The sequence below is a fragment of the Canis lupus genome, chromosome 23 (assembly GCF_048164855.1).
Source record: "Canis lupus baileyi chromosome 23, mCanLup2.hap1, whole genome shotgun sequence".
In the NCBI taxonomy this organism is placed as follows: domain Eukaryota; kingdom Metazoa; phylum Chordata; class Mammalia; order Carnivora; family Canidae; genus Canis; species Canis lupus.
Genome location: NC_132860.1, coordinates 15,829,118 through 15,847,747, shown reverse-complemented (window position 1 = coordinate 15,847,747; position 18,630 = coordinate 15,829,118). Strand labels below are relative to the sequence as shown.

Sequence of the window (18,630 nt, the reverse complement as noted above, 5' to 3'; positions counted from 1 at the left end):
ATCTGTAAGATAGGCTGGAAGGTCAGCTGTCTGGTTATAATTATGATGATGGCTGGGGCCAGAGTTTTCGAACTGTAGGTTGTGATCCATTTGTGGGTTATAAAATCAATTTAATGAATCTACATCAGCACTTAAAAAATGGAATAGTATAGAAAAGTATAAGAGTATCACAAAAGTAAGGGTACTATTGTGCAAATTTTGTTAAGTTAGATGTACTAGGTTGTGATATAACATTATTTTCTTACTGTGGGTTATCAAAACTTCGAAAAACACTGATTTGAACCACTTAGAAATGCCCTCCCAGATGCAGAAGATATAATCAAATATGACTGAGGCAGATGAATGAAGAAAGCTTCATTAAATAAATGACATAGTATAGATGATGATGATGGGTTATAAGCCCTAGACATTTGAAGAGATATACATTTATGAAAGAGGTAAATTGTAATATACTTTCCTTTTCCATTCTTACTTAAGAGATATTAAATAAAAATTAAGTTTACTTAGTGATCTAGTTTCTTTACCTAGTCCTATTGCATTTTAGTAAATTTATGTATATAGTAGGGGCTATTTCTTCTTCATAGGTCTGAAGTTACTCTTGTCCTTATATCCCTTTTTGTTTTTTTTTGTTTTGTTTTGTTTTTTTTAATTTTTATTTTATTTATTTATGATAGTCACACAGAGAGAGAGAGAGAGGCAGAGACACAGGCAGAGGGAGAAGCAGGCTCCATGTACCGGGAGCCCGATGTGGGATTCGATCCTGGGTCTCCAGGATCGCGCCCTGGGCCAAAGGCAGGCGCCAAACCACTGCGCCACCCAGGGATCCCCTTATATCCCTTTTTGGGACAAGAATTTTGAGGCAAGACATTCACTTGGAGGCTCCTTACTAATGGAGTTACCTGCCTTTTTTGGGACAGAAGGCCCAGTTGGCTAAGTTTGGGGACTTAGAGATTCATTCACGCTTTTATTTTTTTTTTCCACTATTCACATTTAAAAAAAATTAAATTCAGTTTGCCAACATATGGTTTAATATCCAGTGCTCATCACTTCATGTACCCTCCTTAATGCTTGTCACCCAGTTACCCCATCCCCCTACTGACCTTCCCTTCCGCAACCCTTTGTTTCCCAGAATCAGGAGTCTCTTGCAATTTGTTTTCCTTTCTAATTTTTACCCACTCAGTTTCCTCACCTTCCCTTATGGTCCCTTTCACTATTTCTTATATTCCACATATGAGTGAAACCATATAATTGTCTTTCTCCACTTGACTTATTTCACTCAGCATAATACCCTCTAGTTCCATCCACATGAATGCAATCACATCTTCTTTATCCATTTATCTGTCAAAGGACATTTCAGCTTCTTCCACAGTTTGGCTGTGGTGAGCATTGCTGTTGTGAACATTGGGGTGCAGGTGTCCATTGTTTCACTACATCTGTATCTTTGGGGTAGATAGCCATTACTGGGTCATAGAGTAGTTCTATTTTTAACTTCTTGAGGAACCTTTTCCAGAGTGGGCTTCAGCAGCTTGCGTTCCCACCAATAATGCAAGAGGATTTCCCTTTCTCCGCATCCTCACCAACATTTTTTGTTTCCTGTCATTAATTTAGGCACTCTCACTGGTGTAAAGTGGTATCTCATTGTGATTTTGATTTATAGTTCCCTGATGGCAAGTGATGTGGGGCTTTTTTCCATGTTTTTGTTGGCCATGTGTAGGCCTTCTTTGGAAAAGTGTCTGTTCGTGACTTATGCCCATTTCTTGATTGGATTCTTTGTTTTTTGAGTGTTGAGTTTGATAAGTTCTCTACAGTTTTTGGATACTAGCCCTTTATCTGATATGTCATTTGCAGATATATTCTCCCATTCTTTTGGTTGTCTTTTGGTTTCATTGACCATTTCCTTTGCTGTGCAGAAGTTTTTTATGTTGATGAAGTCCCAGTAGTTCATTTTTGCTTTTTTTTCGCTTGCCTGTAGAGTTGTGTCTTGCAAGAAGTTGCTGTGGCTGAGGTCAAAAAGGTTGCTGCCTGTGTTCTCCTCTAGGATTTTGGTGGATTCCTGTCTCTCATTTACATCTTTCATCCGTTTTGAGTTTATCTTTGTGTATGGTATAAGAGAATGGTCCAGTTTCATCCTTCTACATGTGACTGTCCAGTTTTCCCAGCACCATTTATTGAAGAGACTGGATATTCTTTCCTGCTGTGTCCATAGAGTTGAGGGTTCTTTCTGGGTTCTCTATTCTGTTCCATTGTCCTATGTATCTGTTCATTGACCTATGTGACCTATGTGACAATATGACAATAGAGTTGAGGGTTCTTTCTGGGTTCTCTATTCTGTTCCATTGACCTATGTATCTGTTCATTGACGTATGTAACAATATGCTGGTTCTATATTGTCTTGATCACAGTTTTGTAATTCAGCTTGAATTCAGGCATTGTGATACCCCCAGCTTTGGTTTTCTTTTTCAACATTCCTCTGGCTATTTGGGGTCTATTCTGGTTCCATACAGATCTTAGGATTATTTGTTCCAACTGTGTGAAGAAAGTCCTTGGTATTTTGATAGGGATTGCACTGAATGTAAATTGCTCTGGGTAGCATTGACATTTTCAAAATATTTATTCTTCCAATGTTTCCCATCTCTTTGTGTCTTCCTCAATTTCTTTCCCAAGTGTTCTGTAGTTTTTAGAGTATAGATCCTTTACCTCTTTGGTTAGGTTTATTCCTAGGTATCTTATGGTTTTTGGTGCGATTGTGAATGGGGATTGACTCCTTAATTTCTCTTTCTTCAGTCCCATTGTTAGTGTATAGAAATGCAACTGACTTCTGTGCATGGATTTTGTTTTCTGCCAGATTGCTGAATTGCTATATGAGTTCTAGCAATTTTGAGGTGGAGACTTTTGGGTTTTCCATATACAGTATCATGTCATCTGTGAAGAGTTAGAATTTGACTTCTTTGCTAATTTGAATGCCCTTTATTTATTTTTGTTGTCTGATTGCTGAGGCTAGGACTTTTAGTACTATGTTGAACAGCAGTTGTGAGAATGGGCATCTCTATCATGTTCCTGACCTTAGAGGAAAGGCTCTCAGTTTTTCCCATTGAGAATGGTACTTGCTGTGGGCTTTTTGTAGATGGCTTTTGTAATATTGAGATATGTTCCCTCTATCCCTACGCTTTGAAGAGTTTTAAGAAAGGATGCTGTATTTTGTGAAATGCTTTTTCTGCATTAGTTGAGAGGATCATATGGTTCTTGTCTTTTCTTTTATTAATGTGACCTATCACTTTGATTTATGAATGTTGAACCACCCTTGCATCCCAGAAAGAAATCCCACTTGGTCATGGTGAATAATCGTTCTAATATACTGTTGGATCCTATTAGCTAGTATCTTGGTGAGTATTTTCACATCTATGAATTCTTCATAGAACCAGCTCCAAGGGCAGCCCTGGTGGCTCAGTGATTTAGTGCCAGCTTCAGCTCAGGGCGTGATCCTGGAGACCTGGGATAGAGTCCCACATCAGGCAGGGCTTTTCCCTCAGCCCGTGTCTCTGCCTGCCTCTCTCTCTGTCTCTCTCTCTTTCTCTCTCTCTCATGAATAAATAAATAAATACAATCTTAAAAAAAAAAAAAAGAGCCAGCTCCTAGTTTCATTGATCTATCTATTCTGTTCTTCTGGTCTCTATCTTGTTGAGTTCTTCTCTAATCTTTATTATTTTTCTTCCCCTTCTTGGTTTAAGCTTTATTTGCTGTTCTTTTTCCAGCTCCTTTAGGCCTAAGGTTAGCTTGTGTATTTGAGATTTTTCTTTTCTTTTCTTTTCTTTTTTTTTTTTTTTTTTGAGAAAGGCTTATTTTGAAATGTGTTTCCCTCTTAGAACAGCCTTTGCCGTATCCCAAAGATTTTGAACAGATGTGCTTTTATTTTTATTCATTTGCATGAATGTTTTAAATTCTAATTTAATTCTAATTCTAACTTCTTGGTTGACCCATTCATTTTTTAGTAGGATGCTCTTTGACCTCTAAGTGTTTGAGTTCCTTCCAGATTTCTTGGTGTGATTTAGTTTTAGGTTCAAAGCATTGTGGTCTGAAAATATGCAGGGAATAATGCAAGTTTTTTGGTATTGGTTGATACCTGATTTGTTACCCAGTATGTGGTCTATTCTGGAGAAAGTTCCATGTGCAGTTGAGAAGAATGTGTATTCTGTTGCATTGGGATGGAATGTTCTGTATGTATCCATGAAGTCTATCTGGTCCAGTGTACCATTCAAAGCCTTGTTGATCTTCTGCTTAGAATATCTGTCCTTTGCTGAAAGTGAAGTGTTGAGGTTGCCTATTAATGTATTATTATCCTTGTGTTTCTTTACTTTGGTTATTAATTGGTATAATTGGCTGTTCACACATGAGAGGCATAAATATTAATAATTATTAAGTCTTCTTGTTGGATAGACACTTTATGTATGATAGTGTCCCTCTTCCTCTCTTTCTACAGTCTTTGGTTTAAAATCTAATTATCTGATATGAGTATTACTACCCCACCTTTCTTTTGAGGTCTGTTTGCATGGTAAATAGTTCTCCACCTCCTCATTTTCAGTCTGAAGGTGTCTTAGGTCTAAAATAAATCTCTTGTAAAGACAGCATGTAGATGGGTCTTGCTTTTTTTATCCAGTCTGATACCTTGTGTCTTTTGACTAGAGCATATAGCCTATTTATGTTCAGAGTAATTGAAAGATAGGAATTTAGTGTCATTGTATTAGCTGTACACTCCCTGTTTCTGCAGATTGTCTCTGTTTCTTTGGGCTCCCTCTTCGATTATAGGATCCCCCTTAATATTTCTTGCAGGGCTAGTTTGGTGGTCACATATTCTTTCACTTTGTCTATCCTGGAATCTCTGTATCTCTCCTTCCATTCTGAATGACAGTGTTGCTTGGTAAAGTATTCTTGGCTGTGTATTTTTCTCATTTAGTACCCTGCATATATCATGCCAGCCATTTCTGGCCTTCCACGTCTCTGTGGATAGGTCGCTGTTAATCTAGTACTTCTCCCTCTATATGTTAGGATTCTCTTGTCTGAAGCTGCTTTCAGGATTTCCTCTTTACCTCTGAAAGTTGCAATTTTCACTGTTATAAGTTGCAATTTTCACTATTATATGTCAGGATGTTGATTGGTTTTTGTTGATTTGGGGAGGGGGTCCTCTCTACCTCTTGGGTATGAATGCCTGTTTCCTTCTCCAGATTAGGTAAATTCTCAGTTATGAATTGCTCAAATATACCTTCTGGTCCTCTCTCTCTATGCCCTCTGGAATTCCAATAATACGGATGTTATTTTTCAGACTATCACATTTCTTAGAGCCTCTCCTGTGGGCTCTTGTTTTTCTCTTTTCCTCAGCTTCCTTCCTATCAACTCAGTTTCTGTGTCACTTATTCTCTTTCCTGCCTCATATACCCTAGCTGCTAGAGCATCCAGTTTAGACTGCATCTCCGAGTTTTTTAAATTTCAGCCTGATTAGATCTCATTTCTGCACTAAGAGATTCTCTAGTCTTTCATGCTTTTTTTCAAGTACAACTCGTAACTTTGTAGTTGTAATCCTGAACTATTTCTCTGACATGTAAATCTATATCCGTTAGATCTGTGACAGAGAGTATTACCTGTTGTTCTTTCTTTTGTGGTGAATTCCTTCTTCTAGTCATTTTGTCCAGTGCAGAATGGCCGTACGAGTGAGCAAAGTAAAAAATATCAACCATGACCCAAGCAAAATACACACTAGACAATTCTGAAGAGGTCAGGGACCAGAAAATAAAAGAAAAAAGACCAAGAAAAAGAAAAAAGAGAGAGAAACAATAAGAACAAAAAAGGAAGGGGTAAAATGGAGAGAGAGAGACTATAATCTCACTCAGTGGACCAAAAGAGCGAACCACTTGGTTCTGAGTGTATCTTGGTCTGTATGTTAGAAGGCACTTAATTCCAAAATTTTATATATGTATAAATATAAATTTTATATAAATATACATATTATATTTAAATATATATTATATAAATATGTATATTTACAAATATATAAATTATATATAATTTATATAATATATATATATATATATATGCAAAAGTTCTATAGGGAAACAAGAACAACAAAAGGGTTGGGGGGGGGGTTGGGAAGAGAATATAATCTCACTGAGTTACCAAAACGGTGACCCATTTGGTTCTGAGTGTATTTTGGTCTGATGTTAGAATGTACTCAATTCCAAAATTATTAAAAAACAAAAGAAAACTTACATATATACAGAAATAAAATTGTATACAGTGAAAGGAAGCTGAGGTTCTGCCCCACTTCATCTCTGAGCACCTTTCAAGCAGGGAAGTCTCTCACAGGAGCAGATTTTTAAAGGTCCCCGTTTTAGCTCTAGGACTGTATCACTTCACTGCAGCTGGCTTACAAAGGCACCCTTTCCCCACCGTTTGTCTTCAGTATAGCACCTCCATTTCTCTTCTCTGCACTCCTACCTTGAAAAAAGTGGTCACTTTTCTATTTGTAGGGTTCCAGCCATTCTTTCTTTACATCTCAGGTTGAATGCATAGGTGTTCAGGATTGTTTGATAGTTATGTAGCTAAATTTGGAGGACCACATGAAACGAGGACCCCTCCTCTTCTGCCATCTTGCCTCCTCTCTCTGGGAGATCCATTCTTTTAAATGAGGATATTTTGATGAAGATGGAGTTTAAGATTTTTTTAAAATTTCTGTATATATATATATATATATTTTTTTTTTAATTTGCAGTGTAATGTTTCCCCTTGAAAATGGTTTTATGTATATTACTGAAAGTTAAAAAGTTTCATTTGCATCTTGAGCTAGAAGATAGAACTTTAGAAAATCAGAATATAGTATTGTATGAGAGGTGGTATGCGTATGTAAAGCTGTAAAACTAGCTGGTTATTTGGTTATGTAATTGTCAACATGACTAAAGTGGTAATGTATTCTCATCCTAATGAAAAGATAACATGAAGCTTAATAGTATAATAAATTGGTAACTGACTTCAATAAAATGTGGAGTTTTTAGCGATAAGAGAATTAATCTTGTTAATTTTTATACATTGATTCTTAAATTAATTTTAATCTAATTTTATTGATTTTTAGTTGATTGGTTAAGCTTTCATTTTTTTTTTAAACAGAATTCTAGATAAATCAAGGCCTTCTAAAACTTCAACAGTAAAGAATGAATATCCTTTGAAATTTATTTTTAAAGCAGGAATTATTGTGTCTTTTGTATTTTACAAATTATTTTTAAGGAGCACTTTTTAATCTTCTTATTTTTAGGCTGATCTTATAAATGAACTGTATCAAGGAAAGCTGAAGGACTACGTGAGATGTCTGGAATGTGGTTATGAGGGCTGGAGAATCGACACATATCTTGATATTCCATTGGTCATCCGGCCTTATGGGTCCAGTCAAGCATTTGCTAGTGTGGTGTGTACCTTTCAGCTGACTGCTTGTGTATCCATACACAGAATACATAATAGCACAGTGGTATAATCTGTTGTAAGGTAAGTATCATCCTAGATACACCTTCTTGGGTTGTTAGTAATTCCTGCACTTAAACTGGCAAGATCTAGAAGATTTTTAACCCTTCAGTGAGTCCTAATAGTGCATGTATAAAAGGGAAAGTGAATGCAAATGTACTGCCTCATGGTTTAGTATTTTCTCCTTTCTGATAGATGACTAGGTTATTTCACTTTATTCTTTTTTTAAATCTCTAAATAGTCTGTTTTAGAAATGCTATTTTGTGACCATTTTTGTATTGGAAAGTACTTTTTGTTTTGCGTGCATTGTTAAGATTTTATTTAAGAGAGAGAGTTAGAGCATGACTGGGGGGAGGGGTCAGGAGGAAGGAGAGGCAGAGGAATAGGGAGAAGCAGACTCCCTGCTGATCAGGGAGCCCGATGTGGGTCTTGATCTCAGGGCACAGATAGATCATGACTTGAGCCAAAAAGACAGATGCTTAACCATCTGAGCCACCCAAGTGCCCCTGTTCCATATATTTTTAAAACTGGAAAAAATAACCTCTGGTTTTTATGATAAACAGAGGCCACATTTTTAAAAAGAACATCCTTATTCTAAAATTTAACTTAAAAACCATACATTGTAGGAACACAAGAACTTGAAGAATCTGATATGTTAGTTAATTGATTAATTAAAAATTAGCTTGATTATGTATATACTGAGAATCCAAGTGGGAGATTATGTAAGATTTTCTTGTTCTTCATATTATCCATTTTTAATTGCTTTTTGATAATTTTGTTATTGCATTTTATTGTGTTTACTGATACAAAGGAGAGCCATGGAAAGAGTTGATTTTTAAAATTGGAATATTCAGAAACATTTATTGTGAATCTGTTAGGAGCCAGGGGAAACTTTCAGAGAGCTATATTGTTTTGGGCCTTATTTATGTTATTACCAAGCTTACGGTGGCTTGTAGCTAAAATCAGTGTTTTTAAAGTTACTCCATACTTTATCCTCTAAAATAGTGCTTCAAATATGGTTTGGTCCTCTGGCCTCTAAGACAGTTGGTTCCCTTTGCTTTTTTTCTCCTACTTTCATTTGGCTATCAATAATAAATTATGGAATCACTTGGTTGGAATCCAAGAAGGCTTTTTCTAGATCATATAACACCAAGTCTTCTTTCCTGTACTATGTTTCAGTTTCCTTTATAGATTTGAAAAATTTTGTTAACAGTACCTTTTGTAAACTGCCATCCTAGATGTATGAGCTTGGCCTTGGTTTGAGTGGCTCATTTTGTTTTTCTTTTTTTTTTTTAACCCTCCCTCCCTCCCTCCCTCCCTCCCTCCCTTCTTTCCTTTCTTTTTCATTTTTTAAACTAACTTTCTTTCTTTCTTTCTTTCTTTCTTTCTTTCTTTCTTTCTTTCTTTCTTTCTTTCTTTCTTTCTTTCTTTCTTTCCTCTCTCTCTCTCTCTCTCTCTTTCTTTCTTCCTTTCTTTCTAATAGTTTAAAGTAGGAGTGGCATAATGAAAAATTATCAACATTTGTCTTTAACTTATTTTCTAACTCATTTTTAAATATTGGCACTTCATTAGCAGAATAAACTAGAGAAATATTTGGTAGTCCCAGGTGATAAAGACAATATTTTCTGCTTTGGTTATGAAAGTATTTTTTTATGAGAGATTTTTCATACATATGTGCAGTTTAGTGTTTTTACAGATTGTATGTTGAGGAAGCTAGTGATATTTGTTGTGTTATTTTGGAGTATCGGATTTGAACAGTCAGTAAGTCCAGTTGCTTAGCTAAATCTTTGTGTCCTCATTTTCTCACCTGCTGAATTCCCACCACTGTCAAGTATGTTATAGACATAGCAGCAGTGGGGCACTTTGGAGGATAGTTTTGGAGAAGTGAGAAAAAGACACATTTCCAAATGGAGTTCTCCGAAGGTGGTGTCTTCTGTTGATATATGGATGGTGGTGGTAGTAGTGGTGGTGGTCATTCAGTGAGAATTGAAGTTAGAGCTATGAAGCAGTATGTGAGCAAGTTTATATAACAGACATGCGCTAATAGGGCTTGCAGAAGGGAACTTAAAACTTGCTAGACTTTGCTGGAATCTCTTTAGGGAAATTACAGCAGGTAAACTACCCAAGATAGGGGTTCTAAGGAGGATACTACCTTCAGAGAACTTTAGTTAGAGGTAAGTGAATTCCCATCATTTTCTGAATTCAAACCTGTAATCTACACTTCTAAATCCACAGAAGTCATCACACAGCATCTAATAATAGTTTTATATCACTGCTTGCCATTGTGTATTTTGTTAATTCAATGTGTTTTAAAAAGAATTAGGTATAAATGTGGATTATAAAAAAATCTAGTTATATATCACTCAGACTATATATAATACTTAGCTTAATTTGGATTGAACTCTTTTAAAATTTATTTTCCTATTTTTATTGATGGATTCTGGTATTTTTGTTTTATTGGATATATGTATACACATAACACATGTACATACATACACAACATTGATAATTCTGTGTTCTGTTTACTGTACATTCTTTCAGTGAGCCACAATATAATAGATATATATAATGAGGTTAACAACCTGATGCTTAATTTCAGGCAATTAAGTGTGAGTGAGGTTCTATTAAAAATTGAAGTGTTTTTATTAACCGTCATCTGAAACATTCCAATTTCTAGAGTTGTTTTATCCTCTGTGTTCAAATAAGTTAACTTGAGATTAATATATAAATGGAATTAGCACTTAATTTATCATTATGATATTTATAATAAATGTTTATGGTCCTCTTTCAGCTTGATTGATAGCAGACTGCTTTTTTAATGATTGCAAGAAATTGCCTACAGTTTTTAAAAAAACTTTTCATAATTTCTTTGTTGAACTATTTTTTAGTCATTATAGCTAAGATATTATAGCTAAGATTATTAAGTTTCTGGCCTTTTTACTTGAACACGTAGGGAATCCATGATTAGGGGCTCTTTTGCCACTCTTAACCTCTCAGACAGAGTTCTTTTTCACACTCCTCTCCCACAAGATTTAATAGAAGTTTAGGAGAATGCTTCCTTGATTAAATTTGGGAAACAATGCAACTGTAATCCTCTTTGAGATGTTTACTGTGCATATTTTATTTTAAATGCCCTGAGGATCCCTGTAATAGAGAAATTTGCTTAACTGTGCTTAACCTAACGTTTTCTTTCTCTGTGGGATATTTGTGACTATTTTAAGGGACACTAGAATTCTGAGGAACATATTTTGGGAAGCTCTGGACTAGAATAAGGTGACTTAAGGATTATCTGTACTTTATTACATTACTGTTTATGTCCTTGGGATGTTGAGGGCGAGTGAGAATCCTAAAATATGTGTTATAATTTACTGTTGTTTTGCGTATCTCCTTAATCCTGAAAAATTAATATCAGCTGAAAAATTCCTTGTATTAACTTTTTAAAGAAATTCGTTTCTAATGGTTTGTGAGAGAAAACCAGAACCTTTTATTTTCATTGATTAGAGCTGTCTAAACTAATCTCTCTGAATTTCATTATCAAAGAAACCTCGAATCTGCTTATTGCCAAGCACATTGAAAACATACTTTTTATAATGAGATAGTCCTAAACACATACTAGTAATACATAAAAATTGGAAGTATAATTTTTATTGGTTGACTATGAAAGCATATTTCACAAATTATAAACAATAGAACCTCATGTTTGACATTAACTAGGGAGGAGCTTTTCTATTTAACAGTAAATTTTAGATACTGTCTTTTCATGAGTATCTTTTATCATATATTTATTGAGTTGCCTACTCTATGCAGTGGGTACTATTATAGACCATTTTCTTTTAATATATTGTAAATTCTATTATTAGATAAGTATACTTCAATATCTTTATTATCACAAAATGTTCAGAAGTCTGAGATTGGGGTCAGCTATATAGTTCCATATAGTGTCTTTGGAAAGATCAGATATGTGAAAGACTTCTGTGCCCTAAGTAAGCATAGTTTAATGATCATTTTAAAGTTTGAGTGAAAAACTGTTAAATTCATAAGTATTTATGAAATCATAAGCATTTCAAATGTTTGGTGTGCACAAGTTTATATCATACGTTCTACCTGGAATTAACAGATGATTTGGACATTCTTAAATGTCTGGCTAAACCACATAACTCATTTGGATGGTGAATTGGTCCATATTTGTCCAAATATGTAAGCATCACATAAAGAAAAATCTCTTCCACAGACTCTACCCTCATTTTTCCAGGAATTTGTGTGGTTGGACATAGTGGGAACCAGTTTAAAAAGTGGGGACTTCTGCTTTCAGGAAGATGGAGTAGATGTACATTGCCCTATTCCTCCTGCTAAAACAACTGAAAGTCTTGAACAGTATATATAAAATAAAACATAAGAAGACTCTGAAAGGTGGAGAAAAGGCATAAAGACTAGGGACCTCAGGACTCAAGGAATGACATGGGGTGAGTTCCCTGGGTTTTCTTTTTGCCTAATATAGCCCAAACTTGGAGCTCCAGCAGCCTGGACACAGCAACAGGCATAGACTGAAAAGTCTGCTGTCTCCAGCCAGAAGACTAGGAAAGAGACAGCCTAGCAAGGCAGAAAACTTTTAGACAGTGCCCAATCTGCTCTAGCCAAACACCACAGAAAGACTGTGTCCCCCATCTCACCCCATGCCAGCTGAGGCTGAGTAGGGAGCCCAGACTTCTCTTCTCATGAAGATGTTACTAGGCTTTCTAGCCCCTTGCCTGGGTGGTTACAGAGAAGGCGGAGTAGATAGCCAGGGGTTTCATCCCTCTTGGGCAGTAACAAATCTCCCCACAACTACTCTCCTGTTCCTCTGGTTCACTGTCATTAGAGACACATGGGGAGCCTAGCTTTCACTCTTACCTCATCGTGAGGAGATGCTTCTATCTGTCACCATTGATGTCAGAAGAAGCCTAGTAAAGAGTCAGGATTTTGCTATCTTTGAACTGTAAGGAGACTAGCCCCTTCCCACTACGGTGTCAGTGGAGGCTGTAAGGGGATGTACGGAGACCGCCTTACCCCTCATAGCCAAGATTATATCAGCAGAGGCCTACTGAGCAGCCAGGACCCCAACCCTTGCCCTGCAGTAATGAAGAGCCCCTCACCTCAGGTGTCATTGGAGGCCAAGTGGGAAACCTGGACTTTTCCCACTGGCAGTAATGAATCAGGAACCTTTTCTCTCACTGGAGCAGTGTCAAAGGAAGCCAGTAAACCAGAAGATTTAAATATGGGTCTAGAAACTCATAATATCCAAAATGTTCAGGTTTCAATAGAAAAAAAAACACTTTTTATACTAAGAACCAGGAAAATCTTTTTTCGAATGAAAGAAGAGACAATCAGTAGATACAAACACTAATATGATAGATGTTAGAATTATATGACAAATATTTTAAAGCAGTCATCATAGAAATAGGAGATCCCAAACCCAAGTGAAATAAATGAGAAAATAGAAAAAAATACAGATAAAAAGGAAATGAAGGGAAGAAATACTGATAAAAAAGAAGAAATACAGATAAAAAGGAAAATAAAAGGAAAATGAAATGAAAAAGGAATTTAGAACCGAAAAATGCAATACCAAAGTGGAAAACTTGACCAATAGACCCAATAGCAGAATGGAGATGACAGCAGAAAGAATCCATGAACTTGAAGATAGAATTTAGAAATTGCCCAGTCTAACCAGCAGAGAAAAAACAGATTGGGGAAAAAATTTAAAAGGTCAACAGGATTTTGGGGACTATAATAAAAGATCTAAGATTTGTATCATTGGAGTCCTGGAAGGAGAGGAAAAAGAAAGCAGTGCTGGAAAAATACTTGAAATAATGGCTAGAAATTCCCAAATCTGGCAAAAGGCATAAAGCTGTAACATCCAAGAAGCTAACAAACCCTAAATAGGATAAGCCAGAATCACTCTGCATTAAGTCCAGCTATAGTCAAACTTCTGAAAACTGAAGACAAAAAAAAATAACTTAAGAGAAGCAACTGAGAAATACGCCTTTTCTTATAGGCTGAAAAGTACTCTTGATTTCTCATAAGCAAATGTTTCATCAAAAACAGTGGAGACCAGAAGAAAGTGGCACATTTTTCAGGTATTGAAAGAAAAGCACTGTCAACGATAGTCTTATACTCAGTGAAAATATTCTTCAGGAATGAAGGGGAAATCAATCCCATCCTGGATAATGGAACACTAAAGGAATTTGCCACTAATAGACCCACCTTAAAAAATGGCTAAAGAAAATTCCCTAAACAGAAAGGAAAAAATAAAAGGAAATCATCTAGGAATGTTAGAAATGAAGAAAGAACATGGTAAGCTGAAAATCTGGGTAGATACAATAGGCTTTCCTTCTTGTAAGTTTCCTACATTATTATTATTATTATTTAAAGATTGTATTTATTTATTTGACAGAGAGCACAAGCAGGGGAAGCAGAGGGAGAGGGAGAAGCAGGCTCCCCACTGAGCAAGGACCCCAGTGCGGTACTTGATCCCAGGACCCTGAGATCATGACTTAACTGAAGGCAGAGGCTTATTAACCAACTGAGCCACCCAGGTGCCCCCCTACATTATGTTTGATGGTTAAGCCAGACTATAACATTGTTTGATATGGTTCTAAATGTATGCAGAAGAAATATTTAAGACCATTATAAATGGGAGAGGATAAAAAGACTTAAAGGGAAGTAAGGTTTCTGTACTTCATTTGAACTGGTAAAAGGATAAAAGTTATGTGTATATAATATACCTAGAGCAACCACTGAAACACTCCAAAAACCTAGATAAATCAAAATAGAATTTAAAATATATGTACAAGTAATCCACAGGAGAGCAGGAGAAAGAACACACACAAAAAAATAGCAGTCTTGGATACATGTAAATGGTCTAATTATACCAAATAAAAGATAGAGATTTGCATATCAGATTTAAAAACATGACCCAATTGTGTGTATACTTGATATAAAAACTCCCTTCAAATATATTGGCATAGACAGGCTGAAATGTAAAAGGATAGAAAAATGTTATATCAAGTAAACATTAATCGAGGGAAATGACTATATTAATATCAGTTAACGTAGATGTTAGAACAAAGAAAATTACTAGAAATAGGGGCATTAATGATAATGATAAAAGGGGCATAGGGATCCCTGGGTGGCGCAGCGGTTTGGTGCCTGCCTTTGGCCCAGGGCGTGATCCTGGAGGCCTGGGATCGAATCCCACATCGGGCTCCCGGTGCATGGAGCCTGCTTCTCCCTCTGCCTATGTCTCTGCCTCTCTCTCTCTCTCTCTCTCTCTCTCTCTCTCTCTCTATCATAAATTAAAAAAAAAATTAAAAGGGGCATAATGATAAATGGGTTATTAGTTCATCAAGAGGACAGCAATCCTAAATGTGTATTTACCAAATAACAGAGCTGAAAAATATATAGGAAAAACTGTCCAAAATGAAGAGAAATCGGCAAATCTATAATTATAGTTGGAGACTTTACTGTCCCTCTGTCAATAATTAATAGATAGAACCTCTAGGCAGAAAATTAGCAAATAAAGAATTCAACGCCATCAACAACTGGAACTAATAGACATTTATAAAACATTCCACTCAACAACAGCAGAATACACACTCTTTTTAATGGACTGTATATATCAAGAAAGACCATATACCTTGGACCATAAAACAAATCTCAACAGATTTAAGTGAATTAAAATCATTGTATGTTTTTCAACAATGGTAGAATTAAGTTAGAAGTCAGTAACAATAACATAACTGGAAAACCACCAAGCACTTGCAAAACACAGAATACACTTAAATAATCCATGAGTCATAGAGGAGACCTCAAGGAAAATTGATAAAAACAACAAAACACTTCGAAATGAATGAAAATATATAAAAAATTTTGAGACACAGCTGAAACATTTCTGAGAGGGGAACTTAAAGTACTAAATGCTCACCTTACTAAGATGCTTACATTGGTAAGAAAGAGGAGAAGTTTTGAATCCAGTTTTGAAGCTTTCGGCTAACCTGGAAAAACAAGAGCAAAAGAAACCTAAAGTAAGGAGGAAGGACAGAATCAATGAAACTGATATTAGGAAAATGAGAGAAAATTAGTGAAACACAGAGCTAATTCTTTGGAAAGATCAATACAGAAGACCAACAGGAAAAAAGACAAAAATTTACAGTATTAGAAATGAAATGAGTACTACTATGGATCATACACATATCAAAAGGCTAATAAGAGACTGCAACAACAAACTGCTCTGCACACATAAATTTGATAAATAAATCAATACTTCGAAAAGCACAAACTATAATTCATCCAGTATGAATTAGGTAATTTGAATAAGCCCTATAACCGTTAAGCTATCAAATTCATAATTAAAAATTTCTCAAAAATGAAGTCTCCCACACTGGGATGATTTCACTAGAGCCTTGTATCAAACATTTTAGAACAGTGAGCACCAATTCTACACAATCTTTTTTCAAAAAATAGAAAAGGAGGGAAGCCTTCCCAATTTAATTTATTAAGTTAGCTTATCCTGATACTAAACCAGACAAAAAAGTTAAAGCAAAACTGACCAAGCCAGTATCTTTAATTCATATAGGATGAGAAAATCCTTACAATATCAGTAGACAGAATTAAACAGTATGTGAAAGAATTATATACCATGATCCAGTAGGGTTCATTTCAGGTATTCAAAACTGGTCAATATTTAAAAATCAGTTCGAGTAATCTACCATATTAATAGGCAAAAGAAGAAAATTCACACCATCACATCGTTGGACTCAGGAAAAACACTGGACAAAATTCAGTATCTACTCATGATAAAAAAAAAAAAAAACAAACTCAGAAAACTGAAAGTAGAGGGTAATTTTCTCAACTTAATAAAGAACATGATCCAAAAGCCTAGCTAACATAATATTTCATGGTGGAAGACTAAATGCTTTCCCCCTAGATTAAGTTTGTTTCTAAGCAAGGATTTCTGTCTGCTTTCACCACTCTTAATCAATATAGTACTGGAAGTCCTAGTCAGTACAATAAAGGAAGAAGAAGAAATAAAGAACATTCCAATTAAAGGAAGAAATGAATTTGCCTCCCCCCCCCTTTTTAGGTAACACTTTTTTTTAATGTAGAAAGTCCCAAGGCACCTACAAAAAAAATATGTAGAATAAGTCAGTTTAGCAAGCTAGCAGGATATGAGATAAACATACAAAAATTAGTTACATTTCAAAATACTAGCAAGGGTAGCCTGGGTGGCTGAGCAGTTTAGCGCCGCCTTCAGCCCAGGGCGTGATCCTGGAGACCCGGGATCGAGTCCCACATCGGGCTCCCTGCATGGAGCCTGCTTCTCCTCTGCCTCTTGTCTCTGCCTCTCTCTCTCTCTCTCTTTCTCTCCGTCTCTCATGAATAAATAAAATCTTTTAAAAAAATTAAAAAAAAACTAACAAATAACATGTGGAAAATGGCATTCAAAATACAATACCCATGGGGCAGTCCAGGTGGCTCAGTGGTTTAGCGCCGCCTTCAGCCCAGGGCGTGATCCTGGAGACCCGGGATCGAGTCCCACGTCAGGCTCCTTGCATGGAGCCTGCTTCTCCCTCTGCCTGTGTCTCTGCCTCTCTCTCTCTCTCTCTCTCTCTCTCTCTCTCTCTGTCTCTCATAAATAAATAAAATCTTAAGAAAAAAATACAATACCATTTACAAACATGGGGGGGGAACGCTTTAGGAGTAAATCTAACAAAATATGTATAGGACTTATTGTACAAGAAACAACTAATTCTGAAAAGAATATTTCAATAAATGGAAAGACAGTGTGTTCATTGATTAGAAGATTCAACATAGTAAAAATGTTGGTTTTCCTCAGTATTACAGTTTTAATATACCCTTCTCAAAATAATGGCAAGATTTTTTGATGATATAAACAAGCTCATTCTAAAATTTATGAAGAAGCCAAGGGAATAAAAATACCTAGACTTAGGTTGCCTGAGTAACTTAGTTTTAGTGTCTGCCTTTGGCTCAGGTCATGACCCCAGGGTTGTGGGACAGAATCCCATGTCCGGCTCCCTGTTCTGCAGGGAGTCTGCTTCTCACTCTGCACCCCCCCACACACACACACTAGTTCTCTCAATCTCTCTCTCTCTCTCTCTCTCTCTCAAATAACTCTTTAAAAACAAATAGCTAGACTTGTGAAGAGAGTTTTGGGAAAAGAATAAAGTGGGAAGAATCAGTCTACCTGATACAACTTACAAATTACAGAGCTACAGTAACCAAGACTGGGTGGTGGTGGTGGAGAGGTAGACACATAGATAAATAGGACAGAACAGAAAGCTGAGAAATAGATTTGCACAAATATGCCCCAATGGATTTTTGAGAAAGGCGCAAAAGTGATTCAGTGAAGAAGGATGGCCTTTTCAACAAATAGTGATGGTATAATTGGGCAACTATATGCACAAAAGTGAACCTCTACTTAAACCTTACACCTCTACACAAAAAATTTGCTCAAAATGGATATTTTAAATGTAAAGTTACAACCTTATTTTTCTTTTTTTTAAGGATTTTATTTATTCATTCATGAAAGACACAAAGAGGCAGAGACACAGGCAGAGGGAGGAGAAGCAGGCTCCATGCATGGAGCCCGATGGTGGAACTCAATCCTGGGAATCCAGGATCATGCCCTGAGCCCAAGGCAGACAAGTGCTGCCTTTGGCCCAGGGCCTGATGCTGGAGACCCGGGATCGAGTCCCGCATCGGGCTCCCTGCATGGAGCCTGCTTCTCTCTCTGCCTGTGTCTCTGCCTCTCTCTCTCTCTGTGTGTCTCATGAATGAATAAATAAAATTTTTTTTTAAAAAATAGGAAAAAGTCTTCCAGATCTAGGGTTAAGCAGTGAGATCTTAGATTTGATACCAAAAGTACAGTCCGCAAAGGGAGAAGTTGCAAGTTGCATCTCATCAAAGTTAAAACATTTACTCTCTGAAAGCCCAGGGAAAGAGGATAAAAAGAGGAGCTACAGACTTCAAGAATGTATGTGCAAACCATATATCTGACGAGATGATATCTAGAATATATAAAGAAGCCTCAAAACACAGTAGTTAAAACCCACAATCCATTTGGACAATTGGCAA

General features: G+C 36.2%; 1 protein-coding gene across 4 annotated transcripts in view; it reads left to right on the top strand.

The window, feature by feature from the left end:
* Positions 1–18,630, top strand: part of USP47 (ubiquitin specific peptidase 47) — a 117,520-nt gene that overhangs the window by 59,169 nt on the left and 39,721 nt on the right. For 3 of the 4 annotated variants that reach the window (XM_072794059.1, XM_072794060.1, XM_072794061.1), the window contains one exon: positions 7,298–7,447. The exons of the other annotated variant lie outside the window; for it this stretch is intronic. In XM_072794059.1, the coding sequence (XP_072650160.1) occupies positions 7,298–7,447 (150 nt within the window). The remainder of the gene's footprint in view (positions 1–7,297; positions 7,448–18,630) is intronic. 4 annotated transcript variants of the gene reach the window in all.